Genomic DNA, 13,797 nt, shown 5'->3' on the forward strand with positions numbered 1-13,797 from the left:
CTTCACTTTGAACAAAGGACTTCATTGGTCATCTGAATATTTTCCCCCCTAACAGAAATGTTCCGCAGGGGTGAATGCATTCATAAGAACCCACAAAATCAGTTTTCATATATTTCCATGCAAATCTTTGGGACGAAAATTTGTGCTTGGTGTGAAACAACTTCTAGTCTTTTTATCCCTTTTGCTGCACTGTACACGTTCTAACAAATGACCCTCTTCCAACAGGACGTCTTTCACCGCCTGTATCTCATCTACACGGTCGGCTACTCCATCTCTCTGGGTTCACTCATGGTGGCTGTCGTCATCTTGGGATATTTCCGGTGAGTCGACGCTGTCACTGGAAGTTTTCCAATCAGTCCTTCCACCCACAGACGCCCCCCAAGAGAGGCATTTACATACAGGGTCAGAAATGAAGGTTAGAGCTGCAATTGCAGTGGGGATCTAAACAGAGTGTAAAGGTTTACTGGCCACGTTATCAGTCGCAAACATACCGTGTGGCAGGAAGCATTTTAATTTCATGATGGCTTAATGGCTTTATCATGAGATCATGCTGTTGTATAAGCATGCAATGCAGCATATTTTGAGTCATGGCAACAACATGAAGCATGCGAACCTTTCGGCTTTTACTTTGACTTTTAACAGACTATGATATATCCACCTTTGAGGAGGAGTCTGCCTCCAGGCTCGCAGTAACGCATGCCACATCGTCTGACATTTAGGTTCTTTGCTTGGATGCCATGCAACCAAAGCTTGGATATTGATTTTGTTATTCTACCAAGCTTACAAAGATTACAGTTCGCCAGTGAAACATATAATGAAGATAAAAGAAGTTCTTAAAAGATGTGAAGAATTGAGAGTAAAATACTCAGTTATTGTATTTGAACAGCTTTGCTTCTCCTACAGGCTACTGTAGGAATGTAAGAGATAAAAGGATTTACCACAGATGATATGTTTAAATCAGTCTTATCTTAGCTCTCTTGCCGTATAGTGGCAACTGCAATTCACTGAAGAAAAACCCCAAAACAAGGTTGAATTCATTTTTTTTTTCCATGGCTGATTAATGCAGGGCACATTTGTCATTATTTGCTTATTTTGTTGAGCATGGGGAGTATCAGGAATCGATGTGAAGGCGCTGTTTACCAATGTTCCCACCAACGTGACTTACCATACAGGAAGGCAGTCAAGACGGCTTTAGGAACGCTCCCAACTGGCACCAGGAAATCTATGGGCCAAATGAGTTTAATAAGTTATCCCAGGGGCCCATCTGACATTCTGGCTGTGTGCTGCGCAGCGCTCCAGCCATGTCTCCCCTTCAATGTGTCAGCTTTTAGACGGGAGGGCTCGTAAATGTTTTCCAGGGAGAGAAAAGGGATATTTCACATTAGCGATTGTGTTCAGAATTTTTCACCTGGGAAATGTCTGCTAGATTAGTTTTCGCCCTTAAATCAATAGTTCTCTGAGGGAAGCTTATCAAATATTCAGCTCATTAATGAGGCTTTAGAAGAAAATGGTTAATAATGCATAGCAGTGGGATAATTTCAGTATTCAGATAGATTTTTTTTTTTACTTTGGGATTCAGAATATTCTAGTTCAAGTTTTGGAATTTATTAAAACACGAATGAGTATTCAGTCATATTATCATTGACTATTATTATTTGATGTTGCCATTGATCCAACAACCTGATTCCAATACCGGAGCATCACCTCAAAGGCCCACGCCACAGTAAACGCTAAAGACAGGATGTTTTGGGAGAACTTTTGACAGATAAACTCGTGCTTGTCTGGGAGGAAATTTTTCACGCTTTTACTCAACACATGCTTGCAATTTTGTTTTTACAGCTCACTTTGAGCCGAGCAATTCAATATTTGTGCGTTTTCAAGCCCCTTAATCTCAAGAATGTGTTATAGTCAGCGTGGAATTCAGCTGGCTCTAATTAGGATGAGTATTGTTCATGTTGTGTGTGTGTGTGTGTGTGTGTGTGTGTGTGTGAAAATACTTACACACACTTACATGAAGGTGTGCCAGCCCACACACACACACACATAAACAGAATTCTCAACAGATCTTTCTTTTGACCTTGCTGCTCTTGTTTGTTTTCTCCCCAGGCGATTGCACTGCACCAGGAACTACATCCACATGCACCTATTTGTGTCCTACATGCTAAGAGCTATCAGTATTTTTGTGAAAGATGTCGTGCTCTACTCTGGATCGGCCTTAGAGAACATGGAAAGAGTCACAGTGGAAGACCTCAAGTCCATCACCGAGGCTCCGCCAGCCAGCAAAACACAGTTCGTAAGTACACAGTGCACTCTGTCCGTGAAGAAACACAAAGAGAAGGAGAAACACTCACTGAACTTCTTCTTAATATATGCTATAACAAACAACAAGACACATAATCGTTTTTTTTTTATGTAACACACATTATTTATAGTAGGATTATAGCCAATAAAAGGAATCATCTTTGTTTGATTGCATTACATGTGCAGATAATTTGACTTAGTTGGGCGTTAAACGTTTTGCTTCCCAAGAGGAAGTGGTATTTTTGCAAAGTCTCACCTGCTTTTCCAGTGCTGGAGCAAATAAACTGCACTGTTTGTCAGCATGCCAAGCTTTTACTAGGCCAGTACTTGGCTTTCCCTTTCAGAGTCGAGTTTAAAAAAAATGGGTACTTTTCATGCATGCTTTAATATGCAAACAAATAATTTGCGCAATATATTTAGTGGACACATATCCTGTGGTTCTCCAAATTGATTTATACTGGATTAAAACTGCATCGTTAAAGTAGGTGACATATACGATGAAGGAATATAGATGTGTGTGCTTTGCATATATTACTTTTGTGTATGTAGCTAATAAGACCTAGCGCCTAAATGAAAATGGAATTTGGCCCTTTTTCAACACTTTTTGGGCTTTTATCCTAAAACTAGAGCAGATATATCCATAAAAATATAATGCCTCATGATGAAAATATAAAACACGGCTTTTTCAAAGATTATAATGACAGTGTTTTGTGCTAAAAATGTTATTTCATTATTTACTTTTCATTTGCTGCATACTCATCATACTTTAATCAACCTACACATCCGTCTTTTATGTCTTGGCATGTTAGAGCTGGTCCACAGGGTTTGCAACAAAGCAAAGAATTCAATAATCGAGAGCTTTATAAATCCATTTTATTCTAGCAATGCTGGTTAGAATACAAAGTGAAGCGATAGAGATGGCCATTATAAGACTGGCAATTAGTATGGAGGAAAGCTCTGAAAGGAATCAGTTTCTGATAATCATGGCACGTCAATACAGCAGCAACAGCTGAAGCTGAACAATAGTGTGGAGGTTGACATTAACTGAAGCTGAATCGATGGCTGGCTAAATCAGTATGGGCTCCTGGGACTTTCACACATCCAACAGCAAATAATAGGGGGGGGGGATTTCCTTATCTTAGTCTTGGGTGTAAGGACAGAGAGATTGTTGATATTGGGATATATAAATAAAATTGACTTGTCTTGATTTTAAACAATCAGTTCAAACAGAAATAGTGGGATCAAATCAAAATGCCACTTGTAATGTGGTATATTAAAGGCACAGTTCTAGGACTCTAATTTCGAACCTGGGCCTTAATTAATTGATTGATTTATTTGTTGTTCTTTTCAATTTGATTCAATCAATGACTTGTGAGACGTGTCTCACAAACACTGCTCTCCAATACAAGTCAGCGGGACCCTGGGGAAATTCACATTGGCCAAAAAAACAATAATCTCTGCACTAATTCCTGTGTTTACTATATATCGTGATGGTTGTATTTGTTGTCTAAACAATCATTACATATTTATCATGTAGAAGGTTAACACATTCAAAATACAAATAAATTAGGGCTGTCAAAGTTAACGGGATAATAATGCGTTAACACAAATTTGTTTTAACACCACTAATTTCTTTAACGCATTAGTGCAATTGATATTTCGGAGGTTGTAGCAGGCTCAGTTTTAAAGCTAGAGTGAAGACACTGGCATCATATGAAACTAGAAAAACCTAAGGACTCCATTGTTACCAACCATGTCATACTAGCTTGTCACGAAATTTTGGCGAGGAAAAACTGGCATGGCCATTTTCAAAGGGGTCCCTTGACCTCTGACCTCAAGCTATGTGAATGTAAATGGGTTCTATGGGTACCCACGAGTCTCCCCTTTACAGACATGCCCACTTTATGATAATCACATGCAGTTTGGGGCAAGTCATAGTCAAGTCAGCACACTGACACACTGACAGCTGTTGTTGCCTGTTGGGCTTCAGTTTGTCATGTTATGATTTGAGCATATTTTTTTTTATGCTAAATGCAGTACCTGTGAGGGTTTATGGACAATATTTGTCATTGTTTTGCGTTGTTAATTGATTTCCAATAATAAATATGCATACGTTTGCATAAAACAAGCATATTTTCCCTCTCCCATGTTGATAAGAGTGTTTAATACTTGACAAATCTCCCTTTAAGGCACATTTTGAACAGATAAAAAATGTGCGATTAATTTGAGATTAATCACGATTAACTATGGACAATCATGCGATTAATCGCGATTAAATATTTTAATGGACTGACCGCCCTAAAATAAACACAGCCAGCTGAGACAAAACATTCAATTATTATTATTATTTTTATTTCTTTTCTTGTGTTTTAGCTGAAAACTCTTTTGCCCATATAACTCCCATCGTTTCAAAATAACATATTGTACATCAAAGAAGTTTACTTTTAATTTTGTAAAAATGAAAGCGCTATTACTTTCAAACAATAAGCTCAGAACAAGGCCCTCAATCAAGACACAGTGTGAGAGCGAAATAACAGGCTGTGAATAACAAAGGCACTGTGTGTGGGTTTTTGGGTGAGTATACTGTAGGCTGATTCTCACACATAATTGAGGATTAGACTATCGAGGGAGCCAAGAGAAATGTCTATTCTCAAAGAAAATGCATTATGTCCATTCACTTCATGTCCTGGCTTCAAGTATGGTACATCTGCAACAAATGCATTTTAATAATAATGACATTTTTTCCCTTTGTTTTAGTTTTTGAATCTCAACCAAATAAATATGCACCCGCCGCGGTGGAGACTCCAGTTTTGCCAATGTTATTAGATGCGGTCTGACTTTAAGGATCAAACTTGGTCCTGGTTAGGCAAAACACCTCCCTAACCTAGCTCCTGATGACTTAAATAAATTAGTTTGAAATAAATAATTAGCCCTCTCAAATGTTTCAGAATAACTGTTAATGGTCTTATAAAACGTTGAGACTTGTTACATGATTTATTTAAAACAGGCGCATGAATTATTTGTCTTTATTACACGGCTGTGTTGAATACTCGATTCTGATTGGTCAATCACGGCATTCTGCGGTCTGTTATTTTTTTATAGCATACCGTTGCTATGTATAACAGACCGTTGCTATGGGTGCAGTTCTGATGTCGGACTCTGGCGGACCGTTTTTGTGTCAAAATATTGATTTCTTCACTAAGTAGTCGTGTAATAAGCGGCATAATGTACAGCTAGTGGGTCATTGTTGTGAAAGAAACCCCTTCAGGGCGATGAGAGACCTTTCACAACAATGACCAGCTCGCTGTACATTATCCCTTACGTATTGAAAAAAGAAAAATCTAATTTCCACATTCAGTGCAGTATATACATTACACAAATCAGTAGAAATGAATATGGCTTACATTCAGGCATGTATGTCAGTATAATAATAGTCCAAGCTCTGTTCATGGTCAGCGAGATAATGCTTCTTTATATTTCTGATTATGGAACCGGATATATAGGTGGACTTGCATCGAACACAAACTGTTCGTCATTATGTTACATCTCATCAAAGGGATTTTTCTCTCCTCATTTCCGTCGTGACTTTGTGCCGACAGTCTAACAAACACAATGTTCGTATCTGGCAGAACTGGAGGGGAGGTTGAAGCCAGCGAAGATGGAGGTGTTCAGTGAAGTAGTGAGGTGATAGACATGAATTTATACATAAATACAAGCGGCAGCACTTCAAAGGAAGTGTCACTCATCTGATATCATATCAGCCTCTCAGGAAGATCCTCTTCAGTCATCACCTTCAGTCTGAACTTTTATTCCTTTTTTTTCCTCATCCTCTCAATATTTTAAAATACATTTTTTTGACACGCAGGAAGCCAGGGCAAAGATCTGAAAACTGGAGGGATGTGATCCACTTTCTTGCTCTAGTGAGGACTCTAGAGCAGCAGCACTCTGAGTCAGCTGCAGCTGTCTGAACTGATGGACTGTATTGAATTTTAAAAACGAAAAGTGTGACTTTTTGTCAGTTTGGGTGTTATCGATTAAATCTGTCCTCCCTGCCTGTTGTTTGTGTACAGATCGGCTGCAAGGTGGTCGTGACCTTGTTCTTGTACTTCCTGGCGACCAACTACTACTGGATCCTCGTGGAGGGGCTGTACCTCCACAGCCTCATCTTCATGACCTTCTTTTCCGACAGAAAGTATCTGTGGGGATTCACTCTGATTGGATGGGGTGAGTTCCGCTTCATTTACTCTCTGCTCGCATGCACGTGATTACAATATGATTAGTGGACTCAAATTAAATCATTAAATATGTAAGGTATTCCATTTTTGACAATGGAAAATGACTTGTGTGTGTACTGTATGTGTAAAAACACTGCATGAATAGGGGCTTTACAGTTCCTGCATTGTACACACTGTGCGTATAAGTTACATAAGCACAGCGCATACAATGTGGATGCTGTGCTACCCAGGTTCTACCAATATAAGCAAATTATGGACTTCTTATGGAATGAGTATTTTTTCTCATAGTGATGGCTATTTTATCACAACAACATATTTCAATATGTTTTGTTCTATTTTTCAGGAGTACCAGCTATGGTTGTGACAGTTTGGGCAACTATGAGAGCCATGTTTGCAGACACAGAGTAAGTGATCTGCATAATAACATAAACATTATCTTGGTACGTGGTGGCGAGTCTTCTTCGACAAAATATACATGCCCAAGGCTGAAACAGCAGCATTTCACACAGATAACAAGATAACAAGTGTAAAAATATCGATATCCGTCACAGTTCCTGATTCCCAAACATGCACTTGAACTTGTGTAGTAAAGCCTGAGGACATGTTTGAAAGCTAAGGAGAATTAAAGTGGATTCATTTTCAGAGAAAACTGCCTTTAACCACCTTGGCGGGCCCTCAACCCCTTCTTACTTCCACTATCTGTGATCTCCACATTTGTCCTGCACCACAGTCAAACAGCGAAGCCTCTAAAGATGAGAGCTTACGGCTAAGCTGGTATCCAGCAGCTGTCCGGTGAAATTGAACCACGTATTTTTCACGTCTCAGTCAGCAGGGGAAAAGCTCCATCATACACCTTTGTCGGGCAAGAAAACAAGCCAAGCATGATAGTAATCACAGCTCCCTGCGTGTGCATTCAGCCGTAACAAGTGATGGTAGGCATTTGGCTAAAAGGCAAATCAATCTATAGTACTGCAGATGCCACACTGGTTAATACTGACACATTTTTTGTCCACAGATCTATGAATTTTACCGTTAAAGGCCACAAAAATATTGGAAAAAAACATGTAATCATTGGTAGCTACAGTCCTAGTTAAAGCAGCAGTGGGTAGAAATAGAGCAAATATGATTAAAAAAAGTTATTTTTATAAAACGGTCACTATATCCTGACAGTAGTGCATGAGACAGGTAATATGAAAAAAAAAATCATGTGCCTCTGTGTCCTCCGGTGCTCCTAATGGCATCTGCAAGATTTCACAGACCGGAGGAAAACAACCAATCAGAGCCGAGCTGGAGCCTGCCTGCTGTCAATCACTCACAAACTCCGATCAAACGGTCAAACTAGGCAGCGCTGATCAAATATAAATCAATATTCTGAAAAATTCTAGTATTTTTGCCCAATGATGCCAAAAACATTCTGCCTACTGCAGGTTTAATGACGCAACAATTTAAGGAAAGTAAACTGTTTTAATACCAACTAAAAAAAAGAGGCCCAGAAATTGAGATTTCTAAATCCTATCATTTTGTGAAACGATGATGGCAGCGATCCTTTGAGACACCGGTGTGGAACTGAAGCATCCTGGATCATCACACCTCTCACCATCTCACGCTGATCCCTGTTATGTTGTTGTTTATCTGCTGCAGGTGCTGGGACTTAAGTGCAGGCAATTTGAAATGGATCTATCAAGTGCCTATCCTGGCAGCTATAGTGGTGAGTACAAGCTCACTGCTTGCACTTTGTCCCTGCTGAGTGGGAAATAACAATGTTTCGCTGCACCTGTTGCATTACAGCAGTTTTTGGATAACATCTTATTATGTATGCAATTACACTTACGAACATCATTATGTTTCTATTTTGTCTTCAGGTTAATTTTATGTTATTTCTGAACATCATCAGAGTGTTGGCAACTAAACTACGCGAAACAAATGCTGGAAGGTGTGACACGAGACAACAGTACAGGTACTGAGTGACGAGCATTGGGCAAAATTCTTAAAGTATTTGTAACTTGCATCACCGCAGCGTGATAAAACCATGAATGAATTTACTCTGTTTGCATTTACATCACGAGACAGGTTCTAACATTTTGATTATAATCATTACCAATTAGTCAGTAAGATATTTTTTCTCATTTCATAGATTTTGTCTATAAAATGTTGCAAGATGGTGAAAAATGCCCATGACAATTTCCAAGGTTACGTCTTCAAAATGCTTGTTTAAGACCAAAACTCTTCAGATAATTAAATTTAGAATGATTTAAATCAGAGAAAAGCAGCAAATCCTCGCAGTTGAGAAGCTGAGAACAGACAATGTGGGGGTTTTTTCTATTAAACGACTCAAAATTGTTGCTTTCAGTTACTGTTTTAGCTCTAAAATGTGCAGAAGATGTTTAGTTTAAGTAGTAGTATTAATAGTAATAGTTAAAGTTACATTTTTTAAGTTTAAGTTAGAAGGTTTGGCAAACTACTGTGTAGTAATTTGTTAAGACTCTGAATTGTTACTTTTGCAGAAAACTATTGAAATCCACGTTGGTGCTGATGCCACTCTTTGGTGTCCACTACATCATATTCCACGCCATGCCGTACACAGAGGTGTCTGGATTTCCGTGGCTGATACAGATGCACTATGAGATGCTGTTCAACTCCTTCCAGGTAAAGCTACCGTGTCTTTATCACCAAAAAGACTGCCGTCATCTCAGGAAAACACTGCAAGGGTTCAGTTACCAAATAATTTAGTTGCTTATTGCTGAGATGGTTGTGGTTAGATCTTGATTAAGATAAAGAGGAAGAGAAGGGTGGCTGATGATTTAATATACCATACTAAATATCAAATTATACGGCTAAAATATCATGTTAAGTGCTCATTAAAGACAGCTGGCCTCATGAAATCATTCTCTACTCTTTTTCAGGGATTCTTAGTTGCAATTATATACTGCTTTTGCAACGGGGAGGTAAGAACTCAGTTTTGCATTTTACACCAAAAACATGGTATTTAAGCTCTTACATGGCTAAATAACATTATTCTCTTCCAAGGTGCAAGCTGAGATCAAAAAGTCCTGGAGCAGGAGGACTCTGGCACTGGACTTCAAAAGAAAAGCTCGGAGCGGCAGCAACACGTACAGCTATGGACCTATGGTGTCACACACCAGCGTTACCAACGTCACCGCCAGAGGCCCGCTGGCCCTCCACCTCACCACGAGGCTGGGACCGGTGCCCGTGAACGGCCACAGGAACCTCCCCGGGTACGTGAAGAACGGCTCCGTCTCCGAGAACTCGATACCCTCATCGGGACAGGAGCTTCACGTTCCCGATGAGGAGCATTCTGCTCACACACGGCCCTGCGAGAACGAGAAACCCTCACCTGTGGTGGAGGAGGAGAGGGAGACAGTCATGTGACCTCCAGGCCGCTGTGTATAGGGATGAAAACTGGAAATCAGTCTCAGGATGGTCTGAAGGGGATGGCTGCATGCATCAACACTGCCAGTTTTTTTTTCTCCTGTGAATGAAGCCAGGACATTGCCGACAGATGAGGCTCATGGCGAAAAGGGTGTTTCGCGTTTGTGAGCTCGGCCACCTTTATTTGAGGGATGATGACCCTCATTGTGGCAAAACACTCTTCATCAACCACCTGCCACAGTGAATGTGTAAAAGGATGAAAACAGACTACCGTTTCTTATTTCTTTTCCACTGCCATAACTCTTGTTTTCTGTTTGCTTTTTTTTGTCTTGTGCTCAGCGTTTGTGCATAAATCAAACTGGGGTTAGTTACAGTAGTTGCCAGGAACAGCCTTAATCACCTACTGTATGTAAAGCCGGGTGGATTTTGAGTGCACTTAAGTGACGCATTTGTGGGCAATTTCATCAGCAAGTTTTGGGATTAAGTCAGCGTGAGTAGACTAAGTGTAGGTTTAGCTTAAAAAAAAAAAATCAATGCTACTACTTTGAGGCATTTGTTCATGCTTGGCAGGCATGGTTTCTCACTTGTTCTGCATTGACTTAAATCCACTTCAGTTTAAAAGGGAAGGTACTCAGGTAATTGAAGTCCTCTGTTGTTGCACACCTATTTTTATACTTTTTAAAGTGGTGTTTTAACATGGTCAGCATTTTTCTGAGGGCGTTGGTATGTCATATAAGGCTGTGTTTTCAAAATGTTGTACAGTTTCTGCTGTTTAGAAAAACCCAGTATTCATCTCTCTTAATTACAACGGATTTCGAAGAGTTCAAACGAATGTTTCATATTCAAATTCTCTGGATGCTAAAGTAGGAATATTTCTGTCTCTCTCTCTCACGTTAGTGGAGGTAAAGAAGAACTTTATGGAAATCTGACAAAAATGGTATCATATGTCCCCACAAGACCCCATTTCAAAACACAGGGTGCAGGAAACGGTCATATATTCCAGTGGAAAGTTTAACGATTAAATGACGATTCCAAGAAAATCTCATATTGTGCTGGAATTCCAAGAGTGACATTTTGTGGTGGATATGAAGGAAAACCCAGAAATGAATAACACACAGTACTTTTTACAGATGCTCCAGTGTAATGCTGCTTTTTGATGTGTATATAAGTCACAATGTTTACAAAGATCAGAAATACATTCTAATTGTGAGCTAATAGTGTTCATGTGTATGGATATGTTATAAAGCTATGTTTTGTTTATTTCATGTGTTTGTTTACGGAATGTTTGCAATATTTGGTTATGTATATAGCCCCAAACAAAAACTGGTGACGGAGGGCATTCAAACTAGCATTTACTGAAGCATTCCACAAGATGTTTTAAACTCTGTAACTTGTAATTTACTGCACTTAACCTGCACAGATTGCAGGTTAAGTGACATTGTCTGTTCTACCAAAGAGAAAAGGCGGGATACGCTGCGAGAGAAAAGGTTATATTGCAGTAGTTCTTTGTATTTTCATCCACCGTGTTGCTTACAGTGACCAAAAAGTCTTAAAGTTGCAGTAAAATCACCCTCCCTCTCTCTAAAAAAAAAAAAAAAAAGTATATGCTACTGGTAGTTAGTGTAGGAAAATGTCAATATAAAAGTGTTGAAATAGAGAAGCTGCCTACAGAGATTGAAGTTTCTTTCTATAAATACTCAGTTTCATGTTAACAGCAGTAAAGCAAATGAGAAAAGCATTCACAACACTCAGTAGCTTAGTAACAATTAACAAGACCATTCATATTAAAGGCAGTTTTGTGGCTCGACTTGGATTTCGGTCTCAAGTGCTACATTAGTCACTATTTTGTTTGGACTAATATTTCTGACGGATTTGTGATTTAGATCCAATTCAGCTAAATGGAGAATTACCTCACATTAATTTGAATATGTTACCAAAGCTAATATTTGCTCTTGTACGCAGGGTTATCCCACATTTCTTTACGTTCCACCATTTGATGGCGACAAGCTCTCTTGTCCCTCCTACTGTTGTGTTCTTTTGGTGACTTCACATTGCCTGAATTATGCTCCCAATTCCTTGATACCCAGTTTTTCTCCACCTGATGCTATAGATCTATTGAAGTGTGTGCTTTGACTCAGTTTTGAAAGATTAAAGCCTGATCAGTTCCAGGTTGTACAGTTCAATCCAGCAGATGTATACTGCATCTTAAACAACAGATAGCCCTCAAGTTAAATCAGACAACTTTACAAACCGTCTCCACTGTTTTACCGTTAAGCAAATGTTTATAGGATAAATATGGTAATATCCTATATTTATCTTATGGTCAACAAATCCCATGAAAATACCAAAACCAACAATGGACTGACTTCTACAGAAAGTATCGTCTAATACAGCTTATTCCTCTGTGCCATATACCTCTATCGTCGCCCAAAAACTATTAAAAACACAGTATGAAGGCACACTGTTGTACTGGGTGACATTTCACTTCATTACGATGAACGTGGGCACTGTAGTTTATTTTGAATCAACTCCTCCTGGGTCCTGGGTCTGTAAATACTCACTAGTTAACGAAAATGTATAATAATCCGCCGCTGAAAATAGTCCCCAGCAAATGCGCCATTTACTCATGTTCGAGTAACGTTTCCTAAAAGCTACAGTGCCCTGCTTCTTATTGGATTCATGTAGGCTTTAAAAAAAATTAACTACACACCATGACCTGGTTTTAAAGATTTGGAAACAAATGAGGTTTCAAATAAGAGACAAAGACAGGAAAGTCCTGAGAGATGGACTAACACATTGATGGTTTTGGGTCTTTTCATGGTATTTCTTGGCAAAAAGAAAAATGTAGAACATATATTTTTATTGTAACTAACAATTAGCAGTGTAAGTCTAAGAAGTGCATTTTGGGCTTTCAGTGACTCAGATTCGACCCAACTTGAACATTTCCGTGGGGATCAGTCAATATTACGACTTGAGGTTGAGTGTATTCGCTATAACATTAATTACAGGTGGCTGCAGGCCACAGTGATGGAAACGGGAAAAGACTGAGGTGGGGGGAAACCTTTGTCACTTGATAATACAGTGTCTTAATGTCTCTAAAGTTTCTTTCATAGCTAATATTTATTGCATCTCTCACAACTCTGGAAATGTTATTCTGAATTTGTACCCCATTCAGGAATATAGATGTACAACATAAAGAAAATGTGTGGTTGTTAAAATTTAATCTGGCTTTCCACTAATTGCCACTGGGCGTGTAAACATTATGTTACTTTTGTGTAAGACAGTTTTTATTAAAAAAGCGGCTGGTATCACAACATGAAAATCATTTATAAAAAAAAAAGGTGGAAAATTATATTTGAGCACTTTAATACCCTATAATCCAGTATTTTGTTCTGATTGTATCATGTAAAATGATTGTGTTTTGGAATCAAGTGTACAATAAGGCCAATCATCATAGAGCTAATGTTGTAATTCATTGTTTTCAAATACCTCTCATGGAAGTATACATATGTGTGTGGTTGTCTTTTTATTTATCTCGTGCCGAAGTGTACTCAGTGGAGTCAGCATTGGTCTTCATGCTTTAGATACAGTATGTGGGCAGTGTTTGCTAAGACGCATCTCGCCTTCTCGTCACTCTGTAGTGATTTAAAGGCACGTTGTAGATATCAGTGTAAACTTGGAATAAAATAAGAATATGTTCTCTGGTCTCTAATGTTAAGCAGTGAATTGTGAATAAGACAATAAATCTGTAATTTTACTGTATTCTTGCAACTTTTGTGATTCTGAAGTAGACAAATGATGCATTTTCTTACATATAAGACTTTTGTTTATTTCAAATATAATATCATACAAATTTTATTTTAGAAAAAAG

The 13,797-nt window shown here is 38.8% G+C and overlaps 1 protein-coding gene across 2 annotated transcripts in view; it reads left to right on the top strand.

The window, feature by feature from the left end:
• The window catches only part of pth1r (parathyroid hormone 1 receptor), a 55,422-nt gene extending 41,991 nt beyond the window's left edge, over positions 1-13,431 (top strand). For both annotated transcript variants that reach the window (XM_037788433.1, XM_037788434.1), the window contains 9 exons: positions 226-320; positions 2,107-2,293; positions 6,372-6,525; positions 6,880-6,940; positions 8,178-8,244; positions 8,399-8,493; positions 9,041-9,182; positions 9,440-9,481; positions 9,564-13,431. In XM_037788433.1, coding sequence (XP_037644361.1) covers positions 226-320; positions 2,107-2,293; positions 6,372-6,525; positions 6,880-6,940; positions 8,178-8,244; positions 8,399-8,493; positions 9,041-9,182; positions 9,440-9,481; positions 9,564-9,926 — 1,206 coding nt within the window. In that variant the 3' untranslated portion in view covers positions 9,927-13,431. The remainder of the gene's footprint in view (positions 1-225; positions 321-2,106; positions 2,294-6,371; positions 6,526-6,879; positions 6,941-8,177; positions 8,245-8,398; positions 8,494-9,040; positions 9,183-9,439; positions 9,482-9,563) is intronic.
• Positions 13,432-13,797: the final 366 nt, after the last annotated feature.

The sequence above is a fragment of the Sebastes umbrosus genome, chromosome 12, assembly GCF_015220745.1.
Source record: "Sebastes umbrosus isolate fSebUmb1 chromosome 12, fSebUmb1.pri, whole genome shotgun sequence".
In the NCBI taxonomy this organism is placed as follows: domain Eukaryota; kingdom Metazoa; phylum Chordata; class Actinopteri; order Perciformes; family Sebastidae; genus Sebastes; species Sebastes umbrosus.